Source organism: Mytilus trossulus, chromosome 13 (assembly GCF_036588685.1).
Source record: "Mytilus trossulus isolate FHL-02 chromosome 13, PNRI_Mtr1.1.1.hap1, whole genome shotgun sequence".
Lineage (NCBI taxonomy): Eukaryota > Metazoa > Mollusca > Bivalvia > Mytilida > Mytilidae > Mytilus > Mytilus trossulus.
This window is the reverse complement of record NC_086385.1, coordinates 50,497,264-50,511,789: the sequence shown is the minus strand read 5'-3', so window position 1 is coordinate 50,511,789 and position 14,526 is coordinate 50,497,264. Positions and strand designations below refer to the sequence as shown.

The window sequence follows — 14,526 nt, the reverse complement described above, 5'->3', positions numbered from 1 at the left end:
TAAATAAGGCCGTTAGTTTACTCGTTTGAATTGATTTACATTGTCCTTTTGGAGCCTTTTATAGCTGACTTTGTGATATGCACTTTGTGCATTGTTGAAGGCCGTACGCAGTGACCTATAGTTGTTAATTTCTGTGTCATTATGGTCTCTTGTGGATAGATGTCTCATTAGCAATCATACCACATCTTCTTTTTTATATAAACTATATAAACAGTTTAGTTGTATTATTTTTTCTTTTGTCTGTTGGTAATAAATTGTAAACTGTAGATATTCTTGTAGTTCAGTGTGAAGATATTCCATCCAACAATCTACCAAATGGTGCTGTCACTGTAACGGAAAGAACTATTGGCTCAACGGCAAATTTTACATGTGACGCAGGACATTCACTTGTTGGAAATGAAATTATAACATGTACATCCTCAGGATGGAATGGGAATATACCACAATGTCGCTGTAAGTACAAAAACTTACCTGTGTTTCCATTGGATTGTCGGATATTAATGTAACAAACAAACAATAGTATTACAAGGTTAAACTATATCAACAACACATTATACAATTGTCAATTGTTATGTTATTGTTAGATGAATTTGGCTATTTATTTTATGTATTTTTGATATAGCTCTTTAACGGTTTCGGTACTTATACATCTTTAGATTTCAAATTATAGAGCATTTTAAAATCTTACAATACTAGTCCTCTAACAACAGACGTAGAGCACGTGTGTCTCGTAGATTTTTCTTTGAACATTTGTTAAAAAGGAACTAAACAGTATTTATATATCATTAAAATTGAGAATGAAAACAGAAATGGGGAATGTGTCAAAGAGACAACAACCTCATAAAACCACAAAAAAACAGACGACGGCCAACAATGGAGAAATTTACACACCCAGATGTTGTCTAACGAAACGTGTAGTAGTTCAATTAAATTGAACGTCACACTAAATTCCAAAACATATATACGAGTATTGTTTGTTCTTTTTTTTTTGGTAATAACTTGAAAACTGCAGATATTCTTTTAGTTCAGTGTGACGATATTCCAACCAACAGTCTAACAAATGGGACTGTCATTGTAGTGGAAAGAAATGTTGGCTCAACGGCAAATTTTACCTGTGACGCAGGACTTTCCGTGGTTGGAAGAAAATCTATTACGTGCACAACATCAGGCTGGAATGGGAATATTCCACAATGTCGCTGTAAGTACAAAAACTTACCTGTGTTTCCATTTGATTGTTGGATATTAATGTAACAAACACACAATAGTATTACAAGGTTAAACTATCTCAACAACACATTACGCAATTATTATGTTGTTGTTAGATGAATTTGGCTATTTATTTTATGTAATTTTGACATTTAGCTCTTTATCGGTTTCGGTACTTATACATCTTCGGATTTCAAATCATAGAGCATTTTAAAATCTTACAATACTAGTCTTCAAACAACAGACGTAGCGCGCATATTTCTCTTGTAGATTTTTCTTTAACATTTGCTAAAAAGGAACTAAACAGTATTTATATATCATTAATATTGAGAATGGAAACAGAAATGGGGAATGTGTCAAAGAGACAACAACCTCATAAAACCGCAAAAAACAGACGACGGCCAACAATGGAGAAATTTACACACCCATAGGTTGTTTTTCAAAACGTGTAGTAGTTCAATTAAAATGAACTTCACACTAAATTCCAAAACATATATATATTAGTATTGTATGTTCTTTTGTTTTTTGGTAATAACTTGAAAACTGCAGATATTCTTGTAGTTCAGTGTGAAGATATTCCAACCAACAGTCTAACAAATGGTGCTGTCATTGTATCGGCAAGAAATGTTGGCTCAACGGCAAATTTTATCTGTAACAGAGGATTTTTCCTGGTTGGAAGAAAATCTATAACGTGCACAACATCAGGCTGGAATGAGAATATTCCACAATGTAGTAAGAACACTAACCTCTTTTTCCTTGATTGTTCGTTATATATATAACGATAATGTTACAATGTTTAACTATCTTAACAACACATAAGGCAAATGTAATTTAATCTTATACTTATTATCATAACATATCATATTTTGACTTAAGTGAAGAGATACTCTTCTTGAGTGGAATAGGATGATCACTAAAACAAGAATAGAGACACGTTGCCGATGATTACATCGAATAAAGGTAAAAAAAAAACTTACCAATCTGCAGGTAATACTGTTTGCAAATAATCAGGATGAGATGGTATATTTGCACGTTGACAATGGTCAATACACATAAAGGTATCAGTACTATTTCGTTGTTCAAAAGTCGATAAATCGGTTCATAGAAAACAAATCCTAATTACAAACTAAAATGGAGGGAACACATCAACTATGAGCCGAATACAAATTAATAACAGAACACTGAAATGTAACAAAAACAAACCACCATGCAACATATATAGAAACGAACTATTATATAACAACTATAATATTCCAAAACACTTTTTTAACTTAATGTTGTCATCGTATCTAAAATAGCCAACACAATATCAAGAGCAGCAAATACTATCTAACTAACGTTAATGAATCCTGGCATCACTGTCAAAATAAAAGAAACGCTAACACGAAACCTACAAAGGATCATTCTGATATGCTTTATTTTAAGGTTTTTCTTGTCGTAGAACACACCGAGGGGTGTTAGGATTGATCAAATGAAAAACCAAACTTAGGGAGTTCCTTCTGTGGGCAATTCTGACACCCCGAGTTGTGTTCTACGACAATATAAACATTTAAATATTCCTTATCTGACTTATATACCGTGAAGAAATACAAAAAATATAAAGATTTTCAAAGTTAAGCATCCTATTTTACCGACCACACGAAAGTGGGATATTCCTTTCTAATGCGTTCAGGTTTCAATACGCCCTTCGGCTCATTTAGAATGTGAAATCAAACTAATTAATTAATCTAGATATACACCTTATATATCATTATCTAAACCGATTACAAATACTACTGTAACTGCACAAAGTAAGACACAAATGAATTGTTACCATCCGATAACATTTGATAAAAATTTCAAAAAAAGAAAATGGTGAGGGGCTATTTTTATTTTTTATTTGTAATGACACTATATACAGCTGTCGAGATGCACAAGTTAACATATTATAAGTAAAACCAATGGCTATTTTAGATTTGTTAATGATTTGTGTCCATGTTGACATTTGTTTGCTTTACATCTAGTATGGTGTATAATGCAAATAATATAAACTGTAATAAGCGACAGAATGTGTCTGCTTGTCCCAATTAAAATCAATCAGTTTATTTTCTTTGGAAAATACATATATGACAGAAGAAAATAAACTTTCAACTCGAACAACTTAAACACTGTAATGGATGACAGTTAACAGAAAAAGTTTATTGAAACATTTAATACTGTTTTGATAATTTTAGCAAAAATATTATGTCCTGAGACGGTAGCCTTCTTTCGTGGTTCAAAGTACATATTCAAATGTAACCAGGCAACTTGGTCTAATTCTGAGGTAAGGAATATAATATTTTGATATACAAGTTTTTTTCTAAGTTATAACTGTTTTTTTAACTCTTTATCAGAGGTATATGTATAGTACTGTCTTTCTGGCATAACAGTAATGAAATAATTACTTTAGCGGTACATGTCAAGACCTAACTGAATGTTTGATCCCGAAATTCACTTTAGTTTCGTACCTAATTTTCGATTCATTAACGAGTCTTTTTGGACATATGCTCGTCCTTTTTAAACAATGATGAACATGGTATGTTTGATGAATCTTTTAACTGATTTTCATTCTTGTAGGCTAACTGCAATGTCCTTGGTGGACATTTGACTTCTGTTGAAACTGGTGACGAAAACGCTTTTTTAGTAGATGTTGTTGCATTGATGCAGAAACACATAACGCAAATATTTTTTGGTAGGAAAATTAGCAATTGTTTCAAATTTCTCGATTTATTTCCGATCAATTAATAAGGTTCCACAGATAACTGAGAAATCAACCGATTTTTGCAATATAACGTTCTATACATATTTGAAAAAAAACTAAGACTATTATTATATATGGTTATATGGGCGCCGATCGTGCGCGCATTTGTATATTCGAACAATATGAAATGGATTAATGGCTCACAACGATAGATCATTTGTTGGATAAACTCTTTGCATGTCACTACACAGTTTATTTGGTATGCTTTTTTGACAAAGTAACATATACGTGAAAATAAACTGTCCAACAGGATTTTAGTTGTCACTGGCATACACTAGCACAGAAAAAAAAACCAATTACTCCCCAAGGTAATACAATGTTATAAGAAGAATTAGCGGCTTTAAACGTGTTTAACTCCGTAATATTCTATACGTGCCTGTTCCAAATTAGGACCTTATAGTTCAGTGGTAGTTATATGTGATTTTCGTAAATTGTTTTGTTATAAACTAGGGCATTGATTTGTATCATGCAATTGATTTGTTTCATGTTTTTCATGTCGGAACACTTTATTACCTACTCTACCTACTCTCATCATGCTCATTGTTGAAGTTCCATACGGTTGCCTATAATTGCTAACATCAACTTCATGTAAACCTTTGTAGATAGTTGTCTCATTGCAATCATTCTATATCTCCTTATGTATGGTGTACAAAGTTATAAAAGGTACCAGAATTATAATTAAATACGTCAGACGCGCGTTTTGTCTGCATAAAACTCATCAGTGGCGCTGAGATCAAAATAGTTATATAGCCAAACAAGAACAAAGTTGACGGGCATTGAGGACGCCAAATTTCAAAAAAGATGTGACAAATACAGTTAATGGTTATCTATTCCTAGGATAAAAAAATCCTTAGTTTTTAAAAAAAATCTTTGTAACAGGAAATTTATAAAAATGACCATATAATTGATATTCATGTCAACACCGAAGTGCTGACTACTGGGCTGGTGATACCCTCGGGAACGAAACGTCCACCAGCAGTGACATCGACCCAGTGGTGTAAATAGTTATCAAAGGTACCAGGATTATAATTTTATACGTCAGACGCTCGTTTTGTCTACATTCGAATCATCAGTGACGTTCAGATCAAAATCGTTATAACGCCAAACAAGTACAAAGTTGAAGATAAATGAGGATCCGAAATTCGAAAAAGTTGTGCCGAATACAGCTAAGGTAATCTATTCCTGGGATAAGGAAATCCTGTGTTTTTCGAACAATTAAAAGTTTTGTAACAGGAAATTTATAAAAATGACCATATAATTGATATTCATTTCAACCCTGAAGTACTTACTACTAGGCTGATGATAGATAATTCTATCTTTACATTCATAACACATGCTATATTCTTGATGACATTCTTTTGTTATTGTGTTTTTTAAAGAAATTCATGCAGTTTGAAATTCTAATTTTCAGTCCTTTTTTATTTTGCATCTCAATCTTACTTATTATTTTTATATCACTATTTTAAGCATTATTTTGGATTGGCCTAACAGACACTAACGCTGAAAGGTCATTTAAATGGTTGTCTGGCAAACCACTTAACTACAGTGCCTGGGGTCCACGGCAACCAGATAATAAAGATATGCAAAATAAGCAAGACGCACACTGTGTTAAGATAAATCCGTTCTATTCTTACAAGTGGGGTGACGAACCTTGTGATACATATTCATATTACGTTTGTGAAATTCGGTAAGTAGAATTGAACCCCATTTATTTTGGTTGGAAAAGGAAAATTTAAATATGGAAATCATAGAATACAACTATTTCCTTTAGAAAATAAAAGGGGAAAGGGAAATAAGAAAAATGTCAATTGTTTGACCAAGTCAGGAATATGACAGTTGCTGTTCATTCGTTTGATGTTGTTTTATCATTTGATTTTGTCATTTGATTATGGACTTTCCGTTTTGCATTTTCCTCGGAGTTCAATATATTGTTATTTTACTTGTTTGTGTAAAGTATCGAATGGTGAAAGATTTTAACGTTTTGGTGGAATCACACAGAGTAAAAAAACTCATTCAAGATACCAGGATAGAAATTTTGTATTTGCGCTTAGTCTGCTTTGTATGTATGACATTTGTGTTAGTTTGTTTTAATAATGGGACAGTTAGACAATGTTGACTGATTTACCATTATTTTTGAAAGTTGTACCTGTTGTGTTTGTTTGTTTATGGTGGAATTTCGTGCGACTGTCATGTGAGTGAGAGGTTTGCTAGCTATAGCCAGTTTAATTGACTTTTTTCTACATAAGAAAATGCATATACCGAGTCAGGAATACGACAGTTGTTATCTGTTCGTTTTTTTTGTTAGAGTTTTTGATTTCGCCATTTGATGAGGGACTTCCGGATTTGAAATTTCCTCCGAGTTGAGTATTTTTAGGATTTTACTTTTTTACCCTGTTGGTAGATATTTTAGCACTTTCTTTGCACCTAAATTTAGTATGTTAACCACAAAATATAAAGAAGATGTGGTTTGATTCCCCATGAGACAACCCTCGACAAGAGACCAACAGATATATATAAACAACTATAGGTCACTGTATGGTCTTCAACATTAAGCGAATCTTATACCGCACAGTTAGCTATAACAGGCCCAGAAGTGTCAAATGTAAAACAATTCAAAAGAGAATCTTAAATTCCTAATAAATGTACAACAAATAAACGAAAAACAAATATGTGACACATACACAAACGTACCACTGAATTACAGGCTCCTGACATGGAACATGCACATACATACAGAGTGAGGTGGGGTTAAACATGCAAGCGGGATCGAAACGATCCTTTATTGATCAATTTATTTATTCATCTCTATCTTTATACACATATAGTATTAATATTATTATAAGTATTGTTATAATAATCTATTATTTTCAACATTTTTAGGATAATCGTATAATAATAGCTATATTTTAGTTTTTTAATTTGATATTAAGACAAACGGTGTATTATATTGAAGAATAAATATCATACGTATTTCACCATTAAAAGCAAGTAATTGCTTAACAACCATATCTCTGTATATTTAAAAAAAAAGTTTTTTTTTTATTATTCTCCCTTTTGTAGATTGACATAATATCTGTCAGTTTGAGAGAGCCATATGCATTATCTGAGGACAGCATGCTATTTGTCAATTTGGAAGCCAGATATGAACTATATGGGGACGATATGTTATTTGCATTTCTAATAAATATTGAGAGACTTGTTTCATAGTTCTAGATGTCATTTATAAAATAACTTCTATTGAGAATGACAGAACCTTAAATTTAATTGTCAGGGATAAATTAATATGTTAACACGTATAGAGAAATTTGACAATAGTGACCCTAAAGAAAAGAGACATAGATAATCTTAATTTCTGATCTATTTCATCACCTGGCAATTATACAGAAATAAGTAATTGTTCCTATGTTGTGCTGTTACACCATTGTCCCATGGGACCCACAAACATGTTAGAGAAGGCTCATTTAAGTGTTTGTAAATTTATACTTGAAGTAAGTAAAAAAGCAACAAATATTGCAGTTATGGGTGAACTGGGCAGATATCCTTTATTTTTGGAGGTTTTTATTAAACATGTTTAAATACTATATATGTTTAAAAAAACCTCTCAAAATCTTTACATGATGAGCAGAAAAATAGCTGGTATACCAGGGGTCTGTTGTTCAACTTATGATTAAACTAATCATATGATTAATTTTAATCAGTCGTTAAAAGTTAATCGGATGATTAGTAAATGCAATGATTAAATTTCGTTGTTCAACTTATTTTAATCATTGTATTAACTAATCATGCGATTAATTTTTATGAATATCAATTATATGGTCATTTTTATAAATTTTCTGTTTACAAAACATTGATTTTTTCGAAAAACTAAGGATTTTCTTACCCCAGGAGTAGATTACCTTAGCCGTATTTGGCACAACTTTTTGGAATTTTGGATCCTCAATGCTCTTCAACTTTGTATTTATTTGGCTTTTTAACTATTTCGATCTGAGCGTCACTGATGAGTCTTATGTAGACGAAACGCGCGTCTGGCGTATAAAATAATAATCCTGGTACTTTTGATAACTATTTACACCACTGGGTCGATGCCACTGCTGGTGGACGTTTCGTCCCCGAGGGTATCACCAGCCCAGTAGTCAGCACGTCGGTGTTGACATGAATATCAATTATATGGTCATTTTTATAAATTTTCTGTTTACAAAACATTGATTTTTTCGAAAAACTAAGGATTTTCTTACCCCAGGAGTAGATTACCTTAGCCGTATTTGGCACAACTTTTTGGAATTTTGGATCCTCAATGCTCTTCAACTTTGTATTTATTTGGCTTTTTAACTATTTCGATCTGAGCGTCACTGATGAGTCTTATGTAGACGAAACGCGCGTCTGGCGTATAAAATAATAATCCTGGTACTTTTGATAACTATTTAATCATATGATTAAGTTTGGGTAGTTAGCAAGTGTTTCCCACAATGCATTGTAAATCAGGGCCTCTATAACTTCCCTGTTTGCATTACATCATAACATTCTTCTTTTAAACAGTTTTTGGGTACCAATAATTATTGAATAAATATTTTATAACATGTTCATATTTTTTATGGAATCATATTCACTATTAGTGTTGTTTCAAGTTCACAATGAAATGTTCTTAAATGGAAAAATAATTTCAGTGAAAAGTCAAGTAATGCCCTGAGAATATGCGGCATGGCCAATTTGTTTGTCCCTGTTTACCATGAAATGGCTATGGGTACATTTTGTAATAAACAAAATTTGCATTTCATTTGAAATATCATGCAACATTTGGTTGTTCTATAAACTCAGAAAAATCCAGAAATAATTTCAGTGATCTGAATTGTTTCCGGTCAAGAATGCATCCGATTCATGGCAGTGATTTTCATGATTTTACCCCGGTTTTCCACATATCCAGATCATAACGATTTCTTTAAAAATCCTGTCAGTTATGTTGTTGATTTAGTACAACCTTCTTCACATGCTAAATCAAAATAACATCTCCATTGACGCGTTGATGAAGAGTGCTTTCTTTCACGTCCGCGTTTCATCCAGTATGGCAAGCCAAGTTAACATTTAAGATATTTTTTACGGATGGTGTAGATCGTACTATATTTAACAGAACTGAGATCGATAGTAGTTCCTACGGCACAAGGAGATACAGAGGGACAATTACAAATATTCAATTGTGTAAGTGTAAAGGCATACTGCACAGTCCGTCAAAATTGTAATTCTATCAGTCAAGGTATCTGAGATTTCAATACTTTTTTTTAAATTGAAAGAGCAACTTTTTCGTGACATTATTTGACAATACCCTAGCTGTCAGAAAAAAAAATTCAGATAGAAATAATTGTAAAGATCAATGAAAGCAATCCGACAGTAGGATATATTTTGGTATCCGATAATCATGTGGGATAGGGTGCTAAATAGTAAATATAAAGACAAGAAGATGTAGTATGAATGCCAACGAGACAACTTCCTTTCGGAGACAAAATGTTGTAGAAGTTAAGGAATAATAGGTCACCGTACGTCCTCCAACAACGAGAAAAACACATAACTCTGAATAAGCTATAAATTTTAAAGGCCTAGGTATGACAAATCGTGGTAAAACAGTATTACAGTCACATGCAAATAGCCGATTGTATACAAGTAGCAGATGCTTATTTGGTACCTTTTGTGTAGTCTCTTTTACCATTGGATGATATTGTACAACTAACCAACAAAGATGTCTGCTTACTATAAATAAAATAACTATGGATTATGTGTATGTTTCTATTTTGTTTGGCAAAAAGTAATGTGACAGCTTCTTGTTTGAAATACATTCTTTTAATTAATTTCTGATATATGTATGCATTTAGTGTTTGCAAGTAGACGTTCATTTAATTCTTATCTACTCCAAAATAACAATATATTCTTTAAACCCTTTCAGAAATTATAAAACACCTCTCCAATATATTTATTCAACGCGTTTCAGCAGAAAAATACGAAAATACAAAGCAAATAATTAATATCAAACACATGATCATGAGATCACATAATGTTATTTCATCGTTTGTTTGTCTCAGACTGATTGATATAATTGGGAATGGAACTGGGGCAAATGTCAAAGAGCCAACAATCTGACCAAAGAACATAAAACAGCCGAAGGCCACCAATACCGGGTCTTCAACGCAGTGAGAAAATTCAGCACCCGAAGGCGGGGTTCAGCTTACCCCTAAATAAAATTGTGTACTAGTCCAGTGAAAATGGACTTCACACTTAACTCCAAAACATATTATAAATGATCTAAAAATTAATCTAGACAAAGTGATGCTCCCCCCCCCCCACACACACACTCCATACTAAGGTAACTGTATTATAAGAAAGTAAATATGAGACTTTATTTAAGGATATTGTTGTGCCCCCGCAGATGTAAATTTAATTTTAAACCAAAACACCTTAAAAAAATTTAAGAAAAAAACATAAATCGTAATTTCCTGTTGATATGCACGTCTACATAGTATGTCCTTATAATCTAAAAGGTTTCAGGAAATTCTGTTGTTGGTGACAAACTGTTGCAGTAGTACATTGAGGCAAATAAGTTCAAAGGGGCGTAACTCCTAGAAAATAACCTGAATCATAATTTCCTGTCGATATGCACATCTACATAGTATGTCTTTATTATCTACTATTCCACATGCACATCTTAAGTATATATGTTTAAATAGTCATAAAACTAAAAGACTTCCTAGCATGCAAACTGTGGGAGGAGTTATCCATCCGCAAATGATATGCATTATTTATATAATAGATATAGGAAGATGTGGTGTGAGTGCCAATGAGACAACTCTCCATCCAAATAACAATTTAAAAATTAAACCATTATAGGTTAAAGTACGGCCTTCAACACGGAGCTTTGGCTCACACCGAACAACAAGCTATAAAGGGCCCCAAAATTACTAGTGTAAAACCATTCAAACGGGAAAACCAACGGTCTAATCTATATAAACAAAACGAGAAACGAGAAACACGTATATATTACATAAACAAACGACAACTACTGTACATCAGATTCCTGACTTAGGACAGGTGCAAATATTTGCAGCGGGATTAAACGTTTTAATGGGCCCAAACCTTCTCCCTTTTTCTGAAACAATAGCATAACATCACAACATATAAAAACATACGATAAAATATCAATTAGCAGACTTAACTCAATCAAAAAGCATATACTCCAAAAATGACAAGTTCAACTATCTCCCAAAAGAGCAAATGATTAATAAAAATCAAAACCCTGAGTGACCACATGCACACCTTGGATATATGTACAAATAGACAGCCAAGTTAAAACATCCTAGAATTCAAACTGTATGAAGAGTTATGTGGAATAACTATATACCATAATGGGACGGAAAGACGGACGGATGGAAAGATGAACGGACAGAGGACCCCCACCCTCATATAAAATATTCAATATTAACAAAGGTCACATGCTCCTGACTTGAGACAGGCACACAAATGCGTTGGGGTTAAATAAGTTTTGAGAGATCTCAACCCCCAACCTTTACATCTAGCCAATGTAGAATAAAGAACAACATATAGTAAAACTCAGCTTAAAAGAAGTCTGAGTCCGAAGTCAGATAAGGTAACAAATAAAACTAAACAAAATGACAATGATATGCCAGGGGCACCCTCTCCGTGTTCAAAATATACATGATTGAAATATATTAGTCACTGTACCTTGTCTGTTCTAGGAATTCTAACCATGATTTTTTTTATCCGCTACATGTCAAGGAATCTTTGTTCAAATCGCCGATGAACCCCTATTGCACCCATTAGGAGATAGATATTTGATTCCATTAAATGAAATTAATTTATGACCTACATGTACGTGTCGCTAAGAACACGATCATAATATAACAAATGGTCAATATATAAAATTCTCCATGTAATTTTCTCTATTGGATATTTTTGCATGCCCTTTATTGTTAATATCCAGACTTAACTAATCGATCAGATCGGTAATCGAACACTTATCGATCATACTTGAAGTCATCGATCAGTAATCGATCAAACTCTCTCGGGAAATATTGACGCAATTTATACTTTATCACATAGGCGGATCCAGGGATGGGGGGCGCCCCTCTTTCGTGGGAAAAATTTGGTTGATTATATAGGGAATCATTGAAGCAGCATGACTGGAGCGGCCCCCTCTTAGGTTAGTCAGCGCCCCCACCCCCCCCCCCCCCCCCTTAGGAAAAGTTTATGGATCCGCCACATGTCTTACTCGGACTATTAAACCGGAGTAGCATATAGTTAAGTGTTAAATAAATCAAACATAATATTATGTTTTGCAATGGTCCAAATTATTTGAATGTTCGGCACTAGTAAGTGAACTTCTTCCTCTTTCCCAACGGGGGTTAGTTGCTTCTTTTAAAATATCTCTGACACTGGAAAAATCAAATGAGATTTTCCAGATTCTTGATAACAGGTGCTTGAGTTTGTATATTACACGTCAGTTGAGAAATATGAGACATATCATTGACTCATTCTTTTTTTAACAAAATCACTAACATAAAACACTTGCGGTAGAACATTTTCATAATAAATAATTGGAGTGGACGTTCAGGAGGGGATATCTGGGGTCTGAACCCCTTTTTATTTGACAATCAAAGCCTTTGAAAGGAGACATATATAGTTGGAACAATCCTTTTAACTTAGGCACTGTTGGACCCCTCCCCCCCCCTTTTCCCCCATATGGCTGGAACTGTCCTTTAATCGGGTTCTCGTCAAACATAAGTTTTAATAGTAAATGGAAAATAAATAATGTATAACAACTCCCGTGTAAAGTTAAAAACCATAAGGTCCGAGCTATCTGTGGGCGAATTGACCCGTTAGAATTTACCTGCGTAAACTGTTAGGTCAAGGGCGCTACCAGAGAATGTGCTATTATTTGAACTTCGAAAATGGGGAAATTAGCAAAGACTTGCTTCCAAAATCACCTATGGCCTGTACATTAATGCTATGGTAACATTTATTATTTTTAAAGCTGTTACGTAATATTTTATTGAATGATTCGGCACAATAATGTGGCCGTCGTTGCTATCAACACCGTCTCTGAGCGGTAAAATACAAACGGAAATCTGCCGAAATGTGCAGTTTCATTCTGTTATCAAATGACCAATTAATGAGTGCGTCCGATCCTTCGCCCCATCTTGTCAAATCTCTTGCTAATTTATGTGTCAACTCAACTCCTAGCAAATATAGTGTGTTTCTTTCAAATATTAAAGCTCTTTCAGAGCTGAAATCTCTTTCAAGGAGCTAAATATATCTTAAACATCTCATATTTCAAGGATAAACTTATTTTTGCATTGGTACTGCAGCCATCTTGGATGCTTTAATCATATGATTAAAATTTTATACACCTCAAAGAGGTCGATTAAGTTGAACGACAGTTTTAGCATTTTTAACGCAGCGTTAAAATTAACGACAAGTTGAACAACAAACTAATCATATGATTAAATTTAATCGAATGATTAAGAAATTTAAACGATGCGTTAGCACTAACGACAAGTTGAACAACAGACCCCAGTATTCAAACTTTATTTAAATACTTTAGCATCAATGACAATTATGCACTTAATTTAAAGACGAAGTTAAAAAACTATTTATGCAAAAAGATGCAATCAAAATATGATTTAATATGACAAACTGAGCTAAATAATGATTTCAGAGGCATTAAACTAAATGGTAACAAGCTTATAGAACTTATAAACTTTTTAAAAGCAGATTTTGCTTAGAAAATTACCATTTGCAGGAAAGTTTTAGATATAGACACTACTTAACGAAATTCCGTATCAGTGCTCACGATTAAGAGATTGAGAGGGGAAGGTACAAAAATCTGACAGTGTCAGAACGTATCTGTAAATTATGTGGTACTAAGGTTGAGGATGAAATTCATTTTCTTCTTAAGTGCCACAAAATTTCAAACATTCGTTTCAAATTTTTAAATGAAATAAAACAACGTTTTTAAAATTTTAGTGGTTTAGATATTAAATCACAATTTATTTCGCTAATGTCCTCTGAAGATATTTTCATAGTCCAGAAACTCGGAGAATTATTGGAAAATGTATCCTCATATAGCAATTTTTTCCTTAAATGATATATAGATATAGTAATGCTCAGTGACCCCCCCTTTTTTTTTAACCTAGTTATATTATTAAACACTGTGCTTGTTGTATTCTTCTACTTGTCTTAATAAATATATATTTTTTTTACAACATTGTGTCTTAATCATATTGAATCACTTGTAATCATTTGTATGTAATTAATGTTGATTGTTCTGCTCCTTGTGGACGTTTGGATTAGCAATAAAATATATTTGAATTTAGATTTGAATTTGTTTAAAACAACTGCTTTTATATAAACAAGAACCAAGTCATGAACCTTTCACATCAGTTGTTGCCGTTTGTTGCTTTATATTAAATTTGTACTTCTTTCTTTGTTATGAAAATCTGCCGGGTCGTTACTTTCCTTGTTTGAATTGTTGTATCTAAGCT

The 14,526-nt window shown here is 33.0% G+C and overlaps 1 protein-coding gene across 1 annotated transcript in view; it reads left to right on the top strand.

Moving 5' to 3' along the window:
- Positions 1–4,827, top strand: part of LOC134694451 (P-selectin-like) — a 42,534-nt gene extending 37,707 nt beyond the window's left edge. Inside the window, exons 4-9 of the mRNA XM_063555462.1 lie at positions 280–453; positions 1,025–1,198; positions 1,768–1,938; positions 3,420–3,508; positions 3,802–3,916; positions 4,823–4,827. Coding sequence (XP_063411532.1) covers positions 280–453; positions 1,025–1,198; positions 1,768–1,938; positions 3,420–3,508; positions 3,802–3,916; positions 4,823–4,827 — 728 coding nt within the window. The remainder of the gene's footprint in view (positions 1–279; positions 454–1,024; positions 1,199–1,767; positions 1,939–3,419; positions 3,509–3,801; positions 3,917–4,822) is intronic.
- Positions 4,828–14,526: the final 9,699 nt, after the last annotated feature.